Raw genomic sequence first — 19,908 nt, forward strand, 5'->3', positions numbered from 1 at the left:
CCCATTTTCACAAGTGAAACGGGATTTTCGCTCGTATCGAAACCGGGAGTGCCGTTTAAAGTATATATATATTAAATATATACATCGCGCGACAAAACAGAAAATTTTTAATCGTATCGAATAGTGCGGGAGTGCCGTTCAGTATCGCGCGTAAAATTACAAAAATAGCGATATAAAAATATCGCTCGTGAGTGCGGGAGTGCCGTTAAGTATCGCGCGTCTAACTGAGAGGAGGAGGAGGCCTAGGAGAGGCATCGGGCTCCGGCAGAGCAACCTTCTGGTAAGCAATTTATTTATTTGTAATTATATATTAAATATTAAATATATTTATTATAATTTAAATTAAACAATTAATCGTGTAATTTGATTTTTTATTTATATGATTTAAATAGGAGAGAATTAAAGAAAAAGATTTTTAAATAAAAGCTATAATCTTGTAAAAATATAAGCTTTTATAAAATTAGTGAAGATAGAGAATTATTAATAAATGTTCTGTTTTTTTTTATTTTATAGAATTATTTTATTAATTTGATTATTATTATACATATCATATATATATATATATATATATATATATATATATAATATATATTATATCGAATATAATTCAATGCATACAATAATAATTTTTTGAAATATTAATTATTTTAAACTCCGCTACAATTTGAATTTTCTCTTTATATGTTATAGATCGACGAAGCAAACTTGACGATCTGAGAGGAGGAGCAGGCCTAGGAGAGGCATCCTGCACCAGCGGAACAACCTGATGGTATTATTATTGTATATTACTTATTATAAATTGCATTAGTTTTGCTTCACTTATTCAAATGATTTAAACAAGAGAGATTGAAAGAAAAAGATTTTATATAAATCCTATAAAAAAAGTTTCTATTTAAAAAATAGTTTTTTTACTATTTATAAAATTATTCTATATTTATATACTTGTTTATTATTGCTCGTATCGAATATAAAATTCGTTGCGTACAATAATAATTGAATATAATAATAAATAAATAAATATATATATATATAATAAAATATTAATCATTTTAAACACTGCTAATTTGAATTTTATATTTGTATGTTATAGACAACGTAGCTTCGAAATCGACTCCGCTGTTGCGCATCAGTGTTGGTGAGTCAAAAACTTTTATTTAATGTTAAGGTAACGGATTTGTGGAGTTTGTAAATGTAGATTGTAGATATAGATTGTAGATAGGTTCGTTACCTTAAAATAAATGGGCTACAACAAATTAAACAAATTACATTTAATATATATATATATATATATATATATATATATATATATATATATAGGTATATATATATATATTAACTTTAATAGTTTTTTTCAATATATAGTAATACAGCATCTTAGGAATGCAAATTTAAAATTAAATAAATATAGAAAAAAATTATTAATTAAATAAATATAGAAAAAAAATTTTAATTTTTTTTCAATTTTTTATTACAGTCAATTATTTATTTTGTTTAATAAAAAACATGCTATTAATTTTATTAATATTTTATATAATAATTTGTTTCTTTTATTAATATTTTATATAATAATTTGTTTCTTTATAACATGCTGATTTTGTTTTAATTTTTCGTAGTCCATCTATTTATGTAGTGTAGCATATCAGAAACTTTGCTATGACTATTATAAATCTAAGTTATTGATTAAGTAAATCATATATAATATTTAAAAAAATTAATGAATAAGTAAGTAAATATAAAGAAAAAATACAATGAAAAATATAAAAATGTATGTTCAATTAATTTTATTTTATTATAAGTTTATTATAAATTTTGTTACAAATATTTTATATATATACGTATAACATAAAAATTTCAATCAATTAATTTTGATGGATGACTTAGTATTATATTAGTTAAAGCAAAGTTATATTAAAATGACAATGGTCGTTACATATTACGACTATAAATGAGCGTAAAATTATGCTCATGCGAAAATAACTTGCAACGAAAGGAGTTATTCTCCTTTATTGAGAGGTCTCTGAACTTTTTGCTAAAAGTAGCCAAATTAAATATGGTCGTGATCAGTGAAAGGTAAGTTTAACTGATCCGACAAATTATTTTAAATAAGATGAAGAGGATGACCAAAATATTGGTCAGAAGTAAAAAAAACGAAATATACATATGTATTTCTACGTGCAATAGCACGCAATAAAATAAACGCGTAAAATAAACGGGTCCGACATAAAATACACGTTAACATTTAAAAAATAAATCAAGACGCGTAAAATAAATGGTGACAAAAAGGAAATAGGTTCGCGAATCGTGTTTAGGGCACATTTCCTAAATCGCGGATTTAAGTAATCACGGATTCTTGCTGGCCTAATCAGCAAATAAAACTGCTACAGTTTTTAGGATCGGTAGGGCTGTTAGGATGGATAGGGCTGTTAGGATCGGTAAAACTGTTAAGATCGATAGGATTGTTAAGATTTGTAGGATTGTTAGGATCAATGTAGGGCTGTTAGGATGGATAGGGCTATTAGGATTGATAGGCCTGTTAGGATCGATAGGCCTGTTAGGATCGATAGGCCTGTTAGGATCGATAGGGTTACTAGGACTTATAGGGCTGTCAGGATTGATAGGGCTATTAAGATCGATAAGGATTGTTAGTATTGTTAGGATTATTAGACTATGAACTGTTAAACTATAGTATTTTATATAGTAAGATAATTACTATATAATATACTATAAAGTTTTTCCTTATTAAAACATAAGATATAATTTAAGACCGCAAAATTGTATATTATAGTATGTAAAATTGTATATTAATTGTACTCTGAAAAAGCTGTACAATCAAGATTGATGTATAATGTTTGACATCATTCTTGATTTTTTAATAAATATTCACATTGCATATAATGTGAATTACATGTAATGTGGATATTTAATAATTTGATTGTGTTGTAAATTACGTTTTTATATATACGAATTATATTATTAATTATATTAATAATATAATTCGTATATATAAAAATAAATATAATATAGTAAATATTGTATGCCATTATAAACATTTTATATAATGTTAAATTCAAATGTAAATGCTATCATTATCTAATAATGCTGATAATTAAGATATTAAATAAAGCTAAATTATATATTAGAACATAAATAATTTCTTTTTTTTTTTAAATTTACAGTTTATATATATATATATATATATATATATATATATATATTCGATTTGATAAAATATTGTCATTTATCAATTTAAGCAATAAAAGACGTACTTATTTTGGAACATTTTTGTGCAAATTTGCAACTGATATCGACTTATTTGATAGAGATAGCATCATTGTAATCTATATTCTACATCTATACTATGTATATAATCAATATATTGTAATTTATATATTGTAATAATTTATATATATTGTATATATATAATTGCATATTGTAAATTATATTAATTGCACAAAATTGAAAAAATGCACATAATACATAACGCAAAGTTTACAAAATTAATATATATCCAATAAATACTCGTTGTCTGTTAGACATTTTATTTTAAAATTATTCTAGAATTTAATAGTCTGTTTTTGATACGGAAGTTAATAAATACGGAAAATTTTGATTTCTAAATTTCGTAGTTTCAATTATCTTTTTAATTATTATAATGCGTAACATAAAAATGATTAAATAATGAATGTGATTTGATATTAAGCCAATGATGCAATATTAATTTCTCACTCGCGAAATTTAATACTTGCTCTTTCGATAATGTAAAATCGCAATTTGTCAAAATTATTTAGAAGTTCGGGATTTTGTCAATTAAATATATTCGTGAATTTGCGAATTGAAATTAAATATTTGTTAAATAAATGAATAATATTTATTAAATAAATGTATAATTAATATTACAAACATCGCGTTTTTTTTTCGTCTTTTTGGTTTAAGGCGCGATTGCTATCTTATTGTCTTTCGTGTAAATACTAACGCGGTTCGTACTATCGAGAAATGGCCTTTTGCAGAAATAATTTCTCGTCGGTTCTTGAACAATTAATTTACAACGAATTCAATGCCTCGTTGAAAATTAGAGGTTTTCGTTGCAGAGCTGGAATTAAACCCAGGTTTTTTCGACACAGTTCCTGGAAGCAATGGTTTTAACAATGAATTAAAGACAGATTTTTTTAAAGTCGAATCACGAAATTATAATTAAATAATACACTTTGAATAAAGAATTTTTTCTTCTTTTATTAAATCTTCTTCTGTTATTATTATTCTTAATATTAATATCGGTTTAAAAATTTTTTATCGCTTTGGAAAAGACTTATTGTTAGTAGTGAAGCATTGAGCATAGATATAGCTATTATATAGAGATAAATATTAATTTACCAAATAGGTAAATTTAAATTGTAATTTATTTGTTCATCTTTGAACTTTTTTTAACAAAATATATGGTTACGAACGAATATGTTTTATTAACTGATTTTTAATTAACCTTACTTTTGATCTCTTTTGAGAGATTATTTTTAGGTGTTGGACATCCTGCCATTTTAAGCCATTAATATTAATTTTTAAGTATAATTTGTTTGATATTTTATATAGAAAATTTGTTAGATATTTTACATGCAGGAAATATATGTGCAAAATATGACACATTTGATAAAACTTTTCTTATGTTAATCAATAATATCAATAATATTATACTAATACACACAAATATACATGAAATGTACAAGTACTAAAAAATTCGAGGCAAGTCGAATGGGTACCCTGATATCAGTAAGATATCGATATATTAAAATATTATTAAATATATTATAGAAGAATTAATAATTTTTTATTTTACGTCGCGAAATATTTAAATACGAAATTTTTCAAAATCTTGCTGTTATTGGGTTCGACTCGTCTCGACAACAGTTGGTACCCGAAAATTATTGTACTCGTACATTTAACAAGCGATAAATGCGCATATGTTTCATGATTCTTAAACATACTCGTTTGTAACCATGCACAGTTCTATAAAAATAGTTATATTATAATAGTTTTATTATTTATTAATAAAAAGACATTTCTAAATAATGGAAGAACATTTTTTCGTGTAAATTTCGATTTTGTGAATGAAAGATGGTGATCATAATTGTCATTGATTCATTGAAATGTTAAAATCATTGCTATTGGGAGTGGTCTGGAAGATCTGAGATTCGTTCCATTTTGCAGTGGAACTCTTGACATTTGACGAGTCGTTTAATTTTCCTTCGCGGATCAATCTCGATAGAATTCTACGTAAAACATACGTTAAAAAAAAGTCGCTAGTAAAAGTCGTTAATATTGTTCTTCTACCTGTCGGATATTAATTGACGATCGGGCGAAATTATTTTAATCTTTCGAATTGTTATCATCAGATTATTCGCGAGATATCTTCGTCTTATATTTAATTGCAATTATTATTTTTTTACTTGATCGTTGGCTTATACAAAATTTCGCTTATTTTTTTACGTGTCAAACTTTCTTAAAAAATTAAAATGTATCAATATAAATACTTTTCTTTTTGTAATAAAAAAATTGATAATATAATTAATGATAAGATATAATAATTAATGAAGAAATATAATAGATAATGTAAATGTATTTACGATTTTTTCATTGCAACTTATTCATATTACGCAATTCTTAATAAGTTTTGTAATGAAAAGTCGATAATTAATAAATATCACGAATAATTTGAATCGTCTGTTTGAAAATCATTTGATTTAATTTTAAATGAATGTTGTGTGCATTTCAGACATTTTCGTGTAATTTTGTATCATAAGATATTTTGTACTAATTTATAAATATTATAATTATATTTATAAATTATATATTGTAATTATATTATATAAATATTATAAATTCTTATCATAAATATATTGTATATGTTGTAAATATTATTATATATTGTAATAATGTTTTATAAAACTATTTATGTTATACTTTATAGTTTAATTATTGTATATTTTATATTCAATATGAATTATATATCAATTGTATTAAATACACACAATAGTGTATATTGTATATATTTTCAATATTTTATAAGTAAAATAATTTTGTAATGTAATAATTTTATAAAATAATATGTAATAATTTGTATAATAATTTTATAAAATAATTTTATAAAATAAGATATTTTGTATTAATTTATAAATATTATAATTAATATATTATAATTATATTTTATAAGTATATTATATTTTATTAAATATGTATGTTACTTTCCACACTTCAATATTATTATTGTATATTATATATTGTATACTTCCCTTTATTTTATGAAATTATATTATATTTATTATATTTAAATGAAATAATTATAATAAAAATTTTACCTCTTCGATGGTATCTCCACCTTAACGAAGGCATTTGCCGGGTGAAGAGGTTTGAGTACTCTAATGATCCGGAGAGCTATGTCGGCGGTAATGTATTTAGATAGTAAAAATAATCATTTTTATGTCATTTTGCTAATCAAATCGCGTCAAATTGATATCAAAATGATTATTTTTGCGATCTAAATAGTTACCGGTAAGGTCACCTATGCCGGACAGGTCGAAGGGGAAGAGTGAGACTAAGAGAGATACTGTAGTTATTTATACTACGTAGTTATATAGTGATATTTTTAATAAAAGCTATATATATATATATATATATATATATATATATATAGAGAGAGAGAGAGAGAGAGAGAGAGAGCCACAAAATTCATTTATATTAAAAGTTTATTATAACCATCTCTTGCTATACAGTACTGGTGCTACCGGCATTTTGTGCACATTATATGTTACCCTCTGAGAACATTCGTGTACCTTGGTTTCGTGGTTCATGTCCACGTTTTTAATGTCCACAGAGGGTATATCGCTTTCAGGGATCACCTAAAAGCGAGCCATGATATCTCTCATTCTTCTCTCTGAGATGACCTTTATTAAATTATCTATAGAGGGTATAAGGATTGAGTCGGAAAATCGAAATTTCAGTATCTTTATCAGTATCTTCATATCAGAGAGGGCATCAAGATGTATTTTCATATATCTTGTTCATATAGTAAATGTGTGTGTAAAATTAATAAAAATTATTTCAATTTAAAATTTATGAAACCAATTTGTTAAATACACAATAATTAAACTGAATATGTGAAACGATTTACGTGAATTATATAGGACTGTGTATTTTATGAACAAGCGAAACAATAATATTATATGCTAACTAATTTGTATCATAGTCGACATGCGAACATCTTCATATGATGTGTTTGCTTTTAATTAACGCATTTAATAAAGCGATCGTGATATTTATTACGATAAAATATTAATGAGATATTATGACCATGATATCAAAATGAATAACATATTAAACGCAACACAGATTAAATCGGAGGTAAAATTGCCGAAGTGATCGACGATGTGTGGTTTTGTTTAAATAAAGATATTGCTGTCGAGTCACGCCGCACGGTATATAATTCTACAAAATAAACCGTATAATTATTGTCTACCATAGTTATTCGGCATACAAATTTCCAAATAACATGAAATTCTTGCGCTTATATTTTCAAAAAGATTTACATTTATTAATTTTCTTTCGAAACAAAATTACGGATTGCTTGTAAATGAAAAAATTTTCAAAAATATTATATAAAATTATCAAAATTTTTACATATTTTACATTTTATGTAATATATAATTATTAAAAATATTACTTTACAATTAAAATCTTAAATGTGTTTTAGATGATGTATCTTGTCGCAAAATTCGAAACAGAATTTTATTTATAATGTTATTTACAGAAAATACTTGAAGACATAAAATACATGTATAAAAGACATATCACAGAATACATATATACGTTATAAACAGCGCATAAAATTATAAATTTCATCATGAATTTTATCACGAATTATAAATCATCTAAAGCGGGCTTTACAGACAGGCTTTCATAGTTAATACACACGTTGTTCTTTCGAGATATTAGAATTGTCTGAATTTTGCTCCTTAGTACCCGGCATTCATGTAAGCCGGAAACCTACGGAAAGCCTTTAATCCTGAGATAGCATTAAAACATTCTTCGGGCCCGCGTTATCCCTGGAGCCCGAAAGGGTTAAGTGACGAATAACTGTACGGCTTACGTTAATTCCGCGGTGTGGCGGCGGGTCTGCCCTATATATCGCACAATTGCGCCGAAGCAGGGAAAACCGCGCACAAGTTTGGATGTTTATGCTTCGGGCAAAACCAGGAGATGTGCTGCCTCTAACGGGGTAACTTCTGCCTCGCCGCCTTGCCAAGGCAATAAGCATGTGTTTATATGGTTCTCTCATGCATGTTCGGCATAGGTAAAGTTTGTGGCAAATTTGCCCGTCGGCTAGTTTCGCGCGCGCAACTAGCTAATTAACTATCACGTCGGATAACTTTCGATAACCCACGATTGCGCGCGACTCGTTGCATCTCTCACGTTCTACGCGTAATCAACTTATCGCCGCTTGTCTGCAACGCGATGCTCGCGTAGGTTGACGTAAGTCCCTCATTACTAGGCGTCGAGGAATTTTGAATAATTCCATACGAATTGAAGGCGTGAAATGTTTCCAATTCAAATGCGGCTTCCTCAACCTCGAGGACGAAACTGAAAGCAATTTAATCAAAAGAATGTAAAATCTGCATTGAAAGATGTAAAATGTAGATAAAGTAAAGCGTAAGAATTATTCTTGGTTTAAGTTCTAGGACTTTTAATGTAATTATAGCTTAATAAATAGATCTGAAGAGATATAAAGAGCTAAAAAAAAATTTTACTTAATCATTTGCATTGTTTTTTTTTAATAGACTGATAAAAGCTTCTATAATCGAGAGATATAGCGACATTTCGTTATTACATCTAAGGTAAAAGACAGTTACTCAAGATGATTGAAAACGCTATTCGATGAAACGATTCTTAACCATAGGAAGTAACATTCTTACCTGCGTTTCTGACACCATAAATTTTTACGAAGGAAAATTGCCATTGTGTGTCGGGGAAGATTTCTGTAAACAGAAGACGTTAAAAATAAAGTTGGGAATACTTTTTTTATCGTAATTTATTATCACGTTATTATTATGAAAAATATCGAGAAAGGATAAAAAAGATCAAAAATTCTATAAAAAATTATATTACATCCACTTCTTCTAGGAAAGAGAGAATAGGAGGCATATTTATTTATTTAATTAAATTTCTTGTTACATTTTCCTAAATTTTCTTTTCGATAAATTGTTTTAGAAAAATATCACAGCTCAATTTAGAGCTTTGTTTTAAGCAGCTATACATTTAATCTAAATTTTATAATCCTAAGTACATGGTACATGAATGATTTCTAAGTTTCTCTTCTTCACACTTTCGACGTGTTAGCTTCAGCAAGTTTCTTCGATGATTCTCTCACGGGTTGCGGAAAGAATAAGGATACGCAGAAACAGACTGTTAAAAAAAGAATCATATTAAAAAATTTTTCGTTTTGTAAAATATATTAATATATTTAAAAATCATTTTTTTAGCTCTTTATCAAAAAATTAAGATATTATAATCATGTAATTTAATCAATAAATTAAAAATTTTAATGATGCATTACAGATAAAAATAATTTGTAACTTGATACATTAGTCTTATGAGATTTGTTGAATCTTTATAATTCATATTATTTGATTAATTTTTTATTAACCTAGTTAATTTTTTTTAACATTCAATTTAACATTTCATTGTAAAATATTTCGCAGAAATAGATGATTTTGCAAATTCTTTTATCTGTAATGTAATATCATCCGAAAGGATTAAATCGTTGTGTTAATCATACCGGAAAAGAGGCAGCCCAATCCCATGAAAGCGACAATGCACTTGGTGCCCAGGAGCGCGGAGAAAATCAAATTTCCCACAATGGCAGCGATATTTCCAATGACGGTGAGGATGCTGGTGCTTGTGGCTCTGCAACGAAAGATTCATTTCCGCCGACCAAAATTATATTTATCTCGCGCAGCAGCGTATCCTCTTTTTTTCTCGCGTTAACAAACGACGATGATAAAGCGACGAATAGAGAAAATTGCACCCGATAAAATCTCGAGACACAACCTCATATTCCTCTCTCACTCTTCTCCTCTCCCCCTCCTCCATCCCCCATTCCCTTTCGTTCACTCATTCGCGTCTGCCACGTGGTCGCAATTAATCTCCAGGGTTACACGAGGGATGCGCGAGCGAGAAGGGCGGAGAGGGTACGATCGCGCGCGTCAAAGAGACGCGCTTATATTCGCGCGGCATTACCTTAATGGGACGGGAATAACGTCGACATTCACCGCGGTAACGATATTACCCGCTATTCTTGTCGTCACGATAACCGCCGACGCCAGCGTCAGCATGTACGGCGGAGACTGCGCCCAATTTATTCCGAAACTGCTTGCCACCGATATCAGGAAGGCCGTGACTGCAACAATGGTATTGTATCCGTTAATTTACGGATTATTTCCGCGCGTGGTACGAATAATTATGTCCCGTAGACAACGCTTAACCACTTGTATGCCGCATAATAGGAACACGTGAAAAATTATGCGGCAAACGTTTGCATTTAAGAAAGAGAAAAAAGGACGTATCTTTTTCATTACATGCGTTAATATACAATTTTACGTTTTTGTTTATTCGTGCTGTTAATATGTATATGAGATAGTTAATAAATAATTTCTTGAAAAATATATTGTCTAATAGAGAAAGACGGCAGAATAATTTCTTTTTTTTTCTGAATAAAAATATATATAATATCTTACGCATTACAATCTGTTTTCGAAGCTTGGTGATTGTTATGAATCCGGTGAGAAATGAGAATACGACGGCCGACGTCGCAATAACGGTGGAATTTTGATAAATCACACCATTAATAGTCCACTGGAACACAATATTAAGACATTATAATTACTATTAGATACAACAGAAAATATTTATATAAGAGAATCTCGTTAATGAAGCGATTAATCTTTAAATTCAAATCTCAATTTACGTTAATTAAAAATATTGTTAAAATTTAATAGCATATAAAAATCTTATCAAAATTAAATCGCAATTACCGATTGAAAAGAGATATATCTCGCGATTTAAATTATACTTTGTACTCTGAGATCGATCGATATTCTAGCAGGTTAATTTGATCATCGATGAAGTGTCTCTTGGCTTTGTGCCAATTTCACCGACCTTGAAGCACGCGTCGTCAAAGTTCGTGCAGTTCAAGTACTGTCTGCCGGGTAGAGCCGCGTGTCGGTCCAACATCTCGCATATGGTAGGTTGCCTATCTTTCGATGTCCAATTTGCCGAATCGAAGTTGTTGAGAATAATAAAGAGATGCGGTACCCACAATCTCATCGTATTAAATCTGCGCGATCGAACAGCAAATCGCATCAATTACTGTCGCACTGATTATCGTCGCGTCGAAAATCGCCGCGACTTACCCCAAACTTACCCGAGCATACTTCCAAATTGGAGGAAACTTACGAAGCAGAAGGCGGGCAGGTAAGCCGTCGTCGCCAGTAGTTTCGTGTTGTACAAGGAAACGCGCATCCTCTCGAGACTCGCCTCGAGCACGGGACGCGTCAATTGCGTCTTTTGCCGAACGAGCAGCGCTTTTATCTGCAACGAGGAAAAGGCAACGATGAAAGACGCCCTTTTCTCGGCTCACCGAGTGAATTATGCGTCCGATTTGTGCACTGCTATCTAAATTCAGAGTGCCGGTAGCGGTATAAAATTCGAAAGTAGACACTATATAATGTATAAGAGAGATAAGAGGGAGAAATATGTAATACATAATACATGAAGAGCATGCAGGATCGATCTAAATTTATCAGCGTTTTCATTAGAATGTTATTAAGAATTAAGAAGTAATTTAGAAGTAGAATAATGGATTTACTATCTAAAGATTTTTATCACGGAAAGAAATGCAAAGTTTAAATTTAGGAATGCAATATATTATATGCGATACTCTGCCGACTCTGTCTTTGTCTGCCTAGAAAATGCGATTTGCGTCATTCTGTACTTCCGTTTTACTTTGCTCTTTCATTCTTTTTCTCTTCGTTGCAGACGTGTCGTAAATAAAACGTGTCATTTGTATCTAACAAAAGCGCTACGAAGTCGCGGAGGATATCTCACAGCCATTTATTAGAACCCGAAACAACGAGTTTTGCTCGATAAGCCGGTAAAAAGATAATAACGTCCGAATAATGCAATATCGTCGTTGCTCAAGTCAGAAATGAAAATGAATCTTAGTTGAGTGTTCTATCAAACAACATCTAAAATGACAAGTTTCTTCTTCTGTTTGTTTGTATCATTCCTTAAATCGAGACGTTATTTTAGACGTTATTTTTTCGAAACTCAACCTTAATAAATCGACCGCATTAGAAATAGATCTTCAAAATTTTTTAATAAACTTTTTTATCTTTGTAGATTAAAATTTATCTATAATTCGTGGTAAAATTTCAGATATTTATTTATAATTTTATGTACTGCATATTTTAATATATACTCATATCATGCGAGATGTATCTTTATATGTATGTATTCTTTTTCTTTAGATATTTTTTATATTGATAAAATTACAAATAAACAACAAAAGCAAACTACACATAAAATTATAAATTCTAAAATTATAAATTCTTATTTGGAATTATAAATCATTTAAATTAGGTTTAAATTAACTAGTGAAATTATTTTTATTATACATATTATTTAAGATTATATTACCGGAAAGCTTCAGAAATTGTTAGGTATTTCTGTTTAAATATTCGTATATATATTCTATTAAAAAAATAATAAATAGCAAACCGAAAGAGAGACGTAAAATAAAAACAGAAATGTGAATTGACTCACCGGGAACGTTTCCAAAGGTTGTCTCATGTTCATATAGTACATCCTCCTGAGTAATTTCAAGGCAGTATCCGATCTGCCAATTGCCATGAGATATTTAGGGCTTTCCGGCAACATAGTCGCCGTCACGAAGCCGACGACGGGTGGTATTGAGCAGATTAACAGGTATATACGCCAGGAATTGTAGTTTAGACCGAAGATATTGATGTTCAAATCTAACGGCAGTATTATTATGCCTAGAGCTGAAAAGTCGAATACATTTAATTGTTGAGATAGATTTATAAGAGCATATATATGTATATTATAGCTTTGTTTTTATTAAATTTCTTTTCCGCGAAGAATATCGAGTAAAATTGACTTTTCGATTTTTGATGTTACTTTCTTTGCGATAAAGAGAAATCTTAATTACAGGTAAAATTATTCTCTTTTCAGTCCAAATTAGCTGATTCACTTCTTGAAACTTCGCAATTTCTCGATATCTCGCGCGTTCAACTGTTCAGTGTCAGTGTGATTTACCTTACGCTCTCGGATAAAGTTCACTGATCATTACACATAGAGACACTGATAGTGACATGTAATCTAATTTCGAACTTCAGTATCACCAATCTCTTGGCGCGTCAAAATATATTAAAAGCTGAAGAGCACGAGGTCGACTTTAGATCCTTTTCTTAGAATATTATGGCTATGTATTAGAATATAAATTAAAAATAAAAATACTATAAAGAGATAATACAGTCATAAGTATTTTATCATCTAGTTATATAAAGCTACATGTGCATGTATTTATCGTATAAATAAAAATGTTCTATATATTTTATAATATATTTCTCCCCGCAGTTTCTCTATTCGAATTTAGCTTTTAATATATTTTTACGCGCATTATTTATTTGCTTCCGCGAATAATGTATTGTTGTTGATAAGTGCGATGCATTAAACGATTTATCGCGCGATCGCGTGTTTACCTGCTGGCACGATGTTCGCTAGAGCGAAGAGAAATCCTGCCCATGTAGTGAAGCGCGGCTGGTACCTCGCCGAATGGAATTCCGTCAGGTACGTCATCACCATCGCTAACGGGCCGCCTACGCTGTAAATCATAGATGCGCACGCGTTACATCTTATCGGGCATAAGATTACGAGGGTAGAAGGTTGCGATAAACCTTGAGAGATCGGAAAAACATACATTTAAACCCCTCGAGAGTTTTATAACAAGAAAATTCGGTTATAAAAAATATTATGCTATTAATCAGAGAAAATTAATGTTGAGAATATTTTATTACTTAGAATGATTAAATAGTAAAACTTGAGAATGTTAATTATTCTTTATAAATGTCAAATATTAATATATTTAAAATATTTTTCAACAAGCAAAGCACAGTTAGATCTTAAAAATATTTTAATAATTCCTTTAAAAGAATTATGAATACTCACAGAATACCACTGAGAAACTTGACTAGTATAAATATATAATAAGATTGTACGCCACTGCTTACGATGTTCAAAATCGAATCAATTAATAATGCGAGCATGAACAGTATTTTCATGCTTATATAGGGTGTTATGTAGTCCCATATGAAAGCAGTTGTTGTCATAGCTATAAAACATCAAGATACAAATCAGTAGTATCAGTAGTATCAAGATCACTGTGTAATTTAATATAAATTATGAGTGTAATTCAATATAAATTACGAGTGTAATTTAATATCAATTATATGTAACGAAATAGAAAGAAAAAATGTTGACGTAGATATATCAAATAAATTGAATTTGTAATAATAAACTAATTCGGATATGATAATATTGATATTAATACTATATATTGATATTAATACCGATTCGATAATATTGATATTAATACTAGATTTATTTAATTTCTTAATGTCAAATTATTACAATCTCAAATTGCTGTAATTTCATAATAATTATCAGTTATATGTTACATCAGATTTATATGAGTATTAATTGATTCTATTTGAAGTTTTGTACCTATGTAAGGAAATGCAACAAGCACCCCTTTCCGAAAGAATGTAAGCTCCAAGTCGCATTCAGCTGATGCCAAGATAAATGCGCCGGAAGTAGTATCGAAAATGACGGTCCAAGCGATTGGTACTGTTGCCAATAGCAGTAATACATTGAATACTCCATAGCCTAAAATATAAATAGATAGGAAAAGAAATAGACCAAGTAAAAAAATAATAAAAATTATTATTTTGAATGAGATTAAAAAATTTTACCGGTTGTCGAGATGGCTTTATTGAAATCAGCCGATTCGTTAACGTTCTCTGAAAAATGAAAAACTAGTAATTTTACAAAGCAAAGCTTCATATTTACATTATGGATTATATAAGAAACAATTAAAAATATATATGAAAAATAGAAAAGAATTGAATAGAATTTTCTCAGGTTGAGGAATCTACTTGCAGAAAAAAATATTTTTATAGATAAAGTAAAAAAAAAACAAGAAAAGAAAAATAATAATTAGACAGTTTTTTAACAATGATCTATGTTAATTATCTACGTTAGAAGAATAATAATTAGACAATTTTTTCTAAATAATATATGTATCATTATCTACATTAGTTATATATTAAAAGATAAATATTAAATATCTAAATAAAATCTTTGATTATATACCTAATCAATTCAATTTTTAAATATATATGAATTTTATCTCAAATGTATACACAATATAAATTATGATAACTAAAATATTTTTGTTTTAATAATATATTTAAATATTATAATATTGTTTTTATGACATAATATAATAAATACAGACGAAGCCAAAAGCTATACGTAAACACAAACAATTCTCATTCATGAATGGGAATAAGATTTATTTGAAAACATTTCTATCAAAACTAAGTAAATAATGATTTATAAACATGTCACAAAGTAAGAGTTTATAGACATATTATTCATTTAAAATTTTTATATACTTTCTCTTAATACACTGCTCGGTAATCTGGCTAAGAACCTAAAAACTGTTAACTTTAAGAACCAAAAGTTTCTATTTGTATATGCACCACTAAATCACATTTACTGTACTGCAATTTAAAGAAAGATCAACACCATCAGATGTTACACAAGCAAAGTTTCTTTCACCGGTTATCGTAGCGATCTTGTCATTTTCACGGTCACTTCCGAGCATATCCGACGCGACGAACTGAAGAGACGACTGCGCTCGACGTGGTTGAGTCGGTCCTGCTTCTTAAGACGAAAATAGAAGCCCAAGTCGGTCGATTTAGGCAACTATCTTGTTCCACCACCAGGTATTTGTCTCAGAATAAAATCAACTACGCCGTGTCTACGTTATTTGCTTTGGACAGAAAAGTGGTTGCACTTCGCGAGAGCGTGATCAGATATGCAGATTTTTTTTTATCAGTGCTACCAGCAGTGTCGGGAAACGACTCTATGCGTGCGGTCGAACTGTAAAACACGATACTACATTGACGAGCTTCTCGCTTGCGCAATCTGCCAATAAAAACAGGTCAAACGATCCAATTGTTGCAAACATCTCTCAGCTGTTTCTCATTAGTAGAGTTGAGTTTCTTCGGAGTTACATTATCTTTACGCATATATTATAGATATTTGTTTTGTTACACCTGTTAAGACTTGTTATCAGTAATTTCTAGACGAAGAATCACATGCATACTAAAAATGTTTTATACGTATTACAATTACAAAAAAAGGAGATACAATCATTTTTTATTTATCTATTTTCTAATAATTTGTATTAATTTTGGAGCAATAAATGATTAAATGTAATTGGAAGGGATAAAAACAATTATGCACATTTATTTAAAATTATTATTGAACATATAACTCTTTTTGGATTTCACAAAAAAATGAATATTTCATGATAAAATAGTTTTATAATAAATTTTTATTTCATATAATGCATGAAAAAGCAAACAATTGAAGAAGTTTCACTAAAGAATTATATGTGTGATAAGTTTTAACAATATTCTCTATTATGAAAAAATAAAATATTAAAGTATTATTAAAACATATATGATGCACACATATTCTTTAAATTTTTATAAAAATGTCTTCTTTATATATATATATATATATATATATATATATATATATATATATTTATTTATTCAATTCGAATAATTCTTGAAGATGATGTTAACTTTTATTTAGATAGAAAAAAAGGACAAAAAATTTCTATCATATAATTAGCGAGTATACATATAAACTTTTAAATACTTTTGTTCCTATATCATTATGTATGAAACAGATTTTTAGTAAAATAAATAAAACTGTTCAAAACAATACAAGAAATCAATCAATGAAATAATAGTACAGCTTATTTAATAGAATCCATCGCGAAAAAAGTAATCGGCCGACGACATCTGGGTATCACATGTGACTCTTACTTTTGATTTCTCATCAAACAGTTAATTTCTTATCGCGATGAACATGTCACATGTCATATAGTCATTGTGCAAATATATTTGCTACTGTTATAGTCATTGTACAAATACGCTGCTGTAAATTGACTCACGTGCACGTGACGTTCTCATATTGTCATTTATGTTCAATTATTTTTCAATTAGTTTTTAATATATCGAGGCACGAGTAACATGAGTATGAAGAAAATAGCCTCGATCATTATTCGTATTCATTTATCCGTGAAATTCGACGAATATCATAGATGAGACCGCAAAGAAATTGATAAATATCATATTTGTATATGTATATGTGTGTGCATATGTGCAACTAATCTTATTATTATTTTAAATAATCTTTTTAAATCACATTAATATGTATCAATGCATTTCTTAACGCATTTAAATTTCTTTCGGTAAAAAATAGTAAAAGAAAGAATAAAATATATTATAATCTAATAATTAATATGGAAAAATATTAATTCAATATAAAATTAGAAATTTTTATTTATATATGCTTTACTACACATCAGGATGTTTCAAGTTAAGACAAATTGATCGCGTAGAATAGTCTTTGAAATAGTGTATACTGCTTTATGAGTTATGATAAGAGGACTATTCGACATTATTAATTTCAAAAATAGCAGCTCGGTGAAAAATCGAAATTTTTTTCCCTCCATTCTCCTTTTTTCCATCGCAAAAACCGTCACGTCATTTCCGGCCGCGAGCCATGCAGAGACATACGCTTCATGTCGGCAGAAACGGAAATGGATATTTGATCCGGCGATGTTGCGTTAGCCTTTGGTCACCAGCTAGTTCTCTCAGTTATGTCCGACTCAGTTGACAGGAACACGAGAGTGCTGCACCGGGTTCAAACTGCACTGCATTCAGTGTGTAATCCTCTCTCTGATTCTCGACCGGTGATTTTCGTTTACTGGCAAGAGAACTATACATACAAATTGCGTCGGAAAAGCCCTTTTATAAGGCGATTTAAATTTCTCAATGCTATCAAGTTTTACACATTAGATTCTGCTTTGTTTCTAAAATTATACATAAATCGCGATTAATTATTTTATTTTTAATTTATTAAATTCAATTTTAATTTAATTTGTTTCCCAAATTCTTATATGGAACACTTCGTATATCATTAGAATCATTTATAAAAAATATTTAGAAATTTAATTAATAAAAAAATATTTAATAATCTCAAAATATATATATATATATATATATATATATATATATAATCAATATATAAAATCAATATCTTACGTAATATTCTTAAAAAAAATTTTTTATGCCATTATCTTTTATTTTTATTATTGGAATTATTAAGATAAATAATAATTAATTAGATAATTGATTTTATACAGAGAGACATTAGCATATATATATATATATATATATATATATATATATATATATATATAATTTTAAATGTTTTTAGTGACCATTTTTATTGTAAAAAAATATTGGTAACTGACAAATGCGCAAAAAAAACAGAAAAAAAAATAATTTCGATAACAAACGTCGCTGAGTTTTGATAGCTAATAAAATATTATGATCTTTCGATGACGCGGAAAAAAATATATCGCAAAACTGCATCAGCAGGGCTTTGGGCATTTGCTCATGTGTATCAATATCATACATTCGGTTGTGTAAATTACCGCGTATGCATGATGATGGGAAACCAGACACTACTTGCATCACAATGTATTAATAACAATAGTGGCAGGCAATAGTTATTTTTTCTTGTTCGTGGAGATTATCAAGAAAGAATATTATATTTTCTCACTTTTAACCTTAACACGCGGTGAGAAGAAAGCTGTTATCCTAAAAGGTATTCTAGCTGGAATAATCTTAGTTAGACATATATTCCCTTGGAACATCTCTCGATATATTAGAACATTTATTTAATCGCACGAGAGAAACCATAAAATGATATAACAAGTCCTATAATAGTGTAGATAAATAATAATTGCTACTGATGTCGACAATTCATGAACACAAAGCAGAGTATTGTTAGCTATTGTATTATAATTTCATTTACATTGATCGCCTGAAGCATTTCAATCAGTTTCTAATTTTTATCCAATAAACTACGTTATAAAGCGAGTTAAATGTAGATGCTCTGTTATTGATATTGGAAACCAGATATGTTTCAATTAATCATTTGATATCTCTATGATTCTGATTTTTTATATATTTTTCTTATATTCTTTCTTTTCTCTTTCATATATACAGAGTGTCCCAAAAGTCCCGGACCGGTCGAATATTTCATAAACTATGCACTTTAGAAAGAAATGTTTCAAACAAAAGTTGTATGGCTTGAAGGGGGCCATCAGATAGTGGCAATGATTTGACATGGGAGAGTCATTTGAAAGACGGTGATCTTCACGTGAATTCGGTGATCTCACCGTCAATTTCTTAAATGGAACCCCTATTTTTATTACATATTCGTGTAGCTTATCTCGAGAACTTTCCAAAACACTATAATAAAGTATTCCTTCATTGAGTACTTTTCGAGTTATGAGGCTTGAAATCATTTCTTAATTTTGCATAAACCATAAAATATCTAGTAAAATATTCATTTTTCGATTATCTTACCTTAATACTTTTATGTACTAAATAATGAGAAGAATCAATTAGT

General features: G+C 28.8%; 1 protein-coding gene and 1 long non-coding RNA gene across 3 annotated transcripts; one reads left to right on the top strand and one right to left on the bottom strand.

Moving 5' to 3' along the window:
* The first annotated feature begins 241 nt into the window (after positions 1-241).
* On the top strand, positions 242-1,244 carry LOC112637832. Its single transcript, XR_003122762.1, has 3 exons — positions 242-280; positions 691-769; positions 1,091-1,244. It is a non-coding gene; the product is annotated as an uncharacterized LOC112637832 (long non-coding RNA).
* A 7,919-nt stretch (positions 1,245-9,163) lies between these two features.
* LOC105253079 (synaptic vesicle glycoprotein 2A) lies at positions 9,164-16,295 on the bottom strand. 2 transcript variants are annotated; one of them, XM_011260872.3, is made up of 12 exons: positions 15,964-16,294; positions 15,093-15,140; positions 14,845-15,006; positions 14,290-14,452; positions 13,824-13,945; positions 12,865-13,103; positions 11,465-11,631; positions 11,200-11,377; positions 10,779-10,896; positions 10,282-10,441; positions 9,821-9,948; positions 9,164-9,447 (listed from the first exon to the last, which is right to left on the bottom strand). In XM_011260872.3, exons 1-12 carry the CDS (start codon positions 16,007-16,009, stop codon positions 9,362-9,364), a joined length of 1,617 nt encoding a protein of 538 aa, XP_011259174.1. In that variant the 5' UTR covers positions 16,010-16,294; the 3' UTR covers positions 9,164-9,361. The 2 variants fall into 2 exon arrangements, 1 of the variants encoding a protein (XP_011259174.1); XR_002192628.2 differs by having other exon boundaries at positions 9,274-9,447; positions 10,331-10,441; positions 15,964-16,295.
* Positions 16,296-19,908: the final 3,613 nt, after the last annotated feature.

The sequence above is a fragment of the Camponotus floridanus genome, unplaced genomic scaffold (genome assembly GCF_003227725.1).
Source record: "Camponotus floridanus strain SB8 unplaced genomic scaffold, Cflo_v7.5 scaffold21, whole genome shotgun sequence".
Classification (NCBI taxonomy): domain Eukaryota; kingdom Metazoa; phylum Arthropoda; class Insecta; order Hymenoptera; family Formicidae; genus Camponotus; species Camponotus floridanus.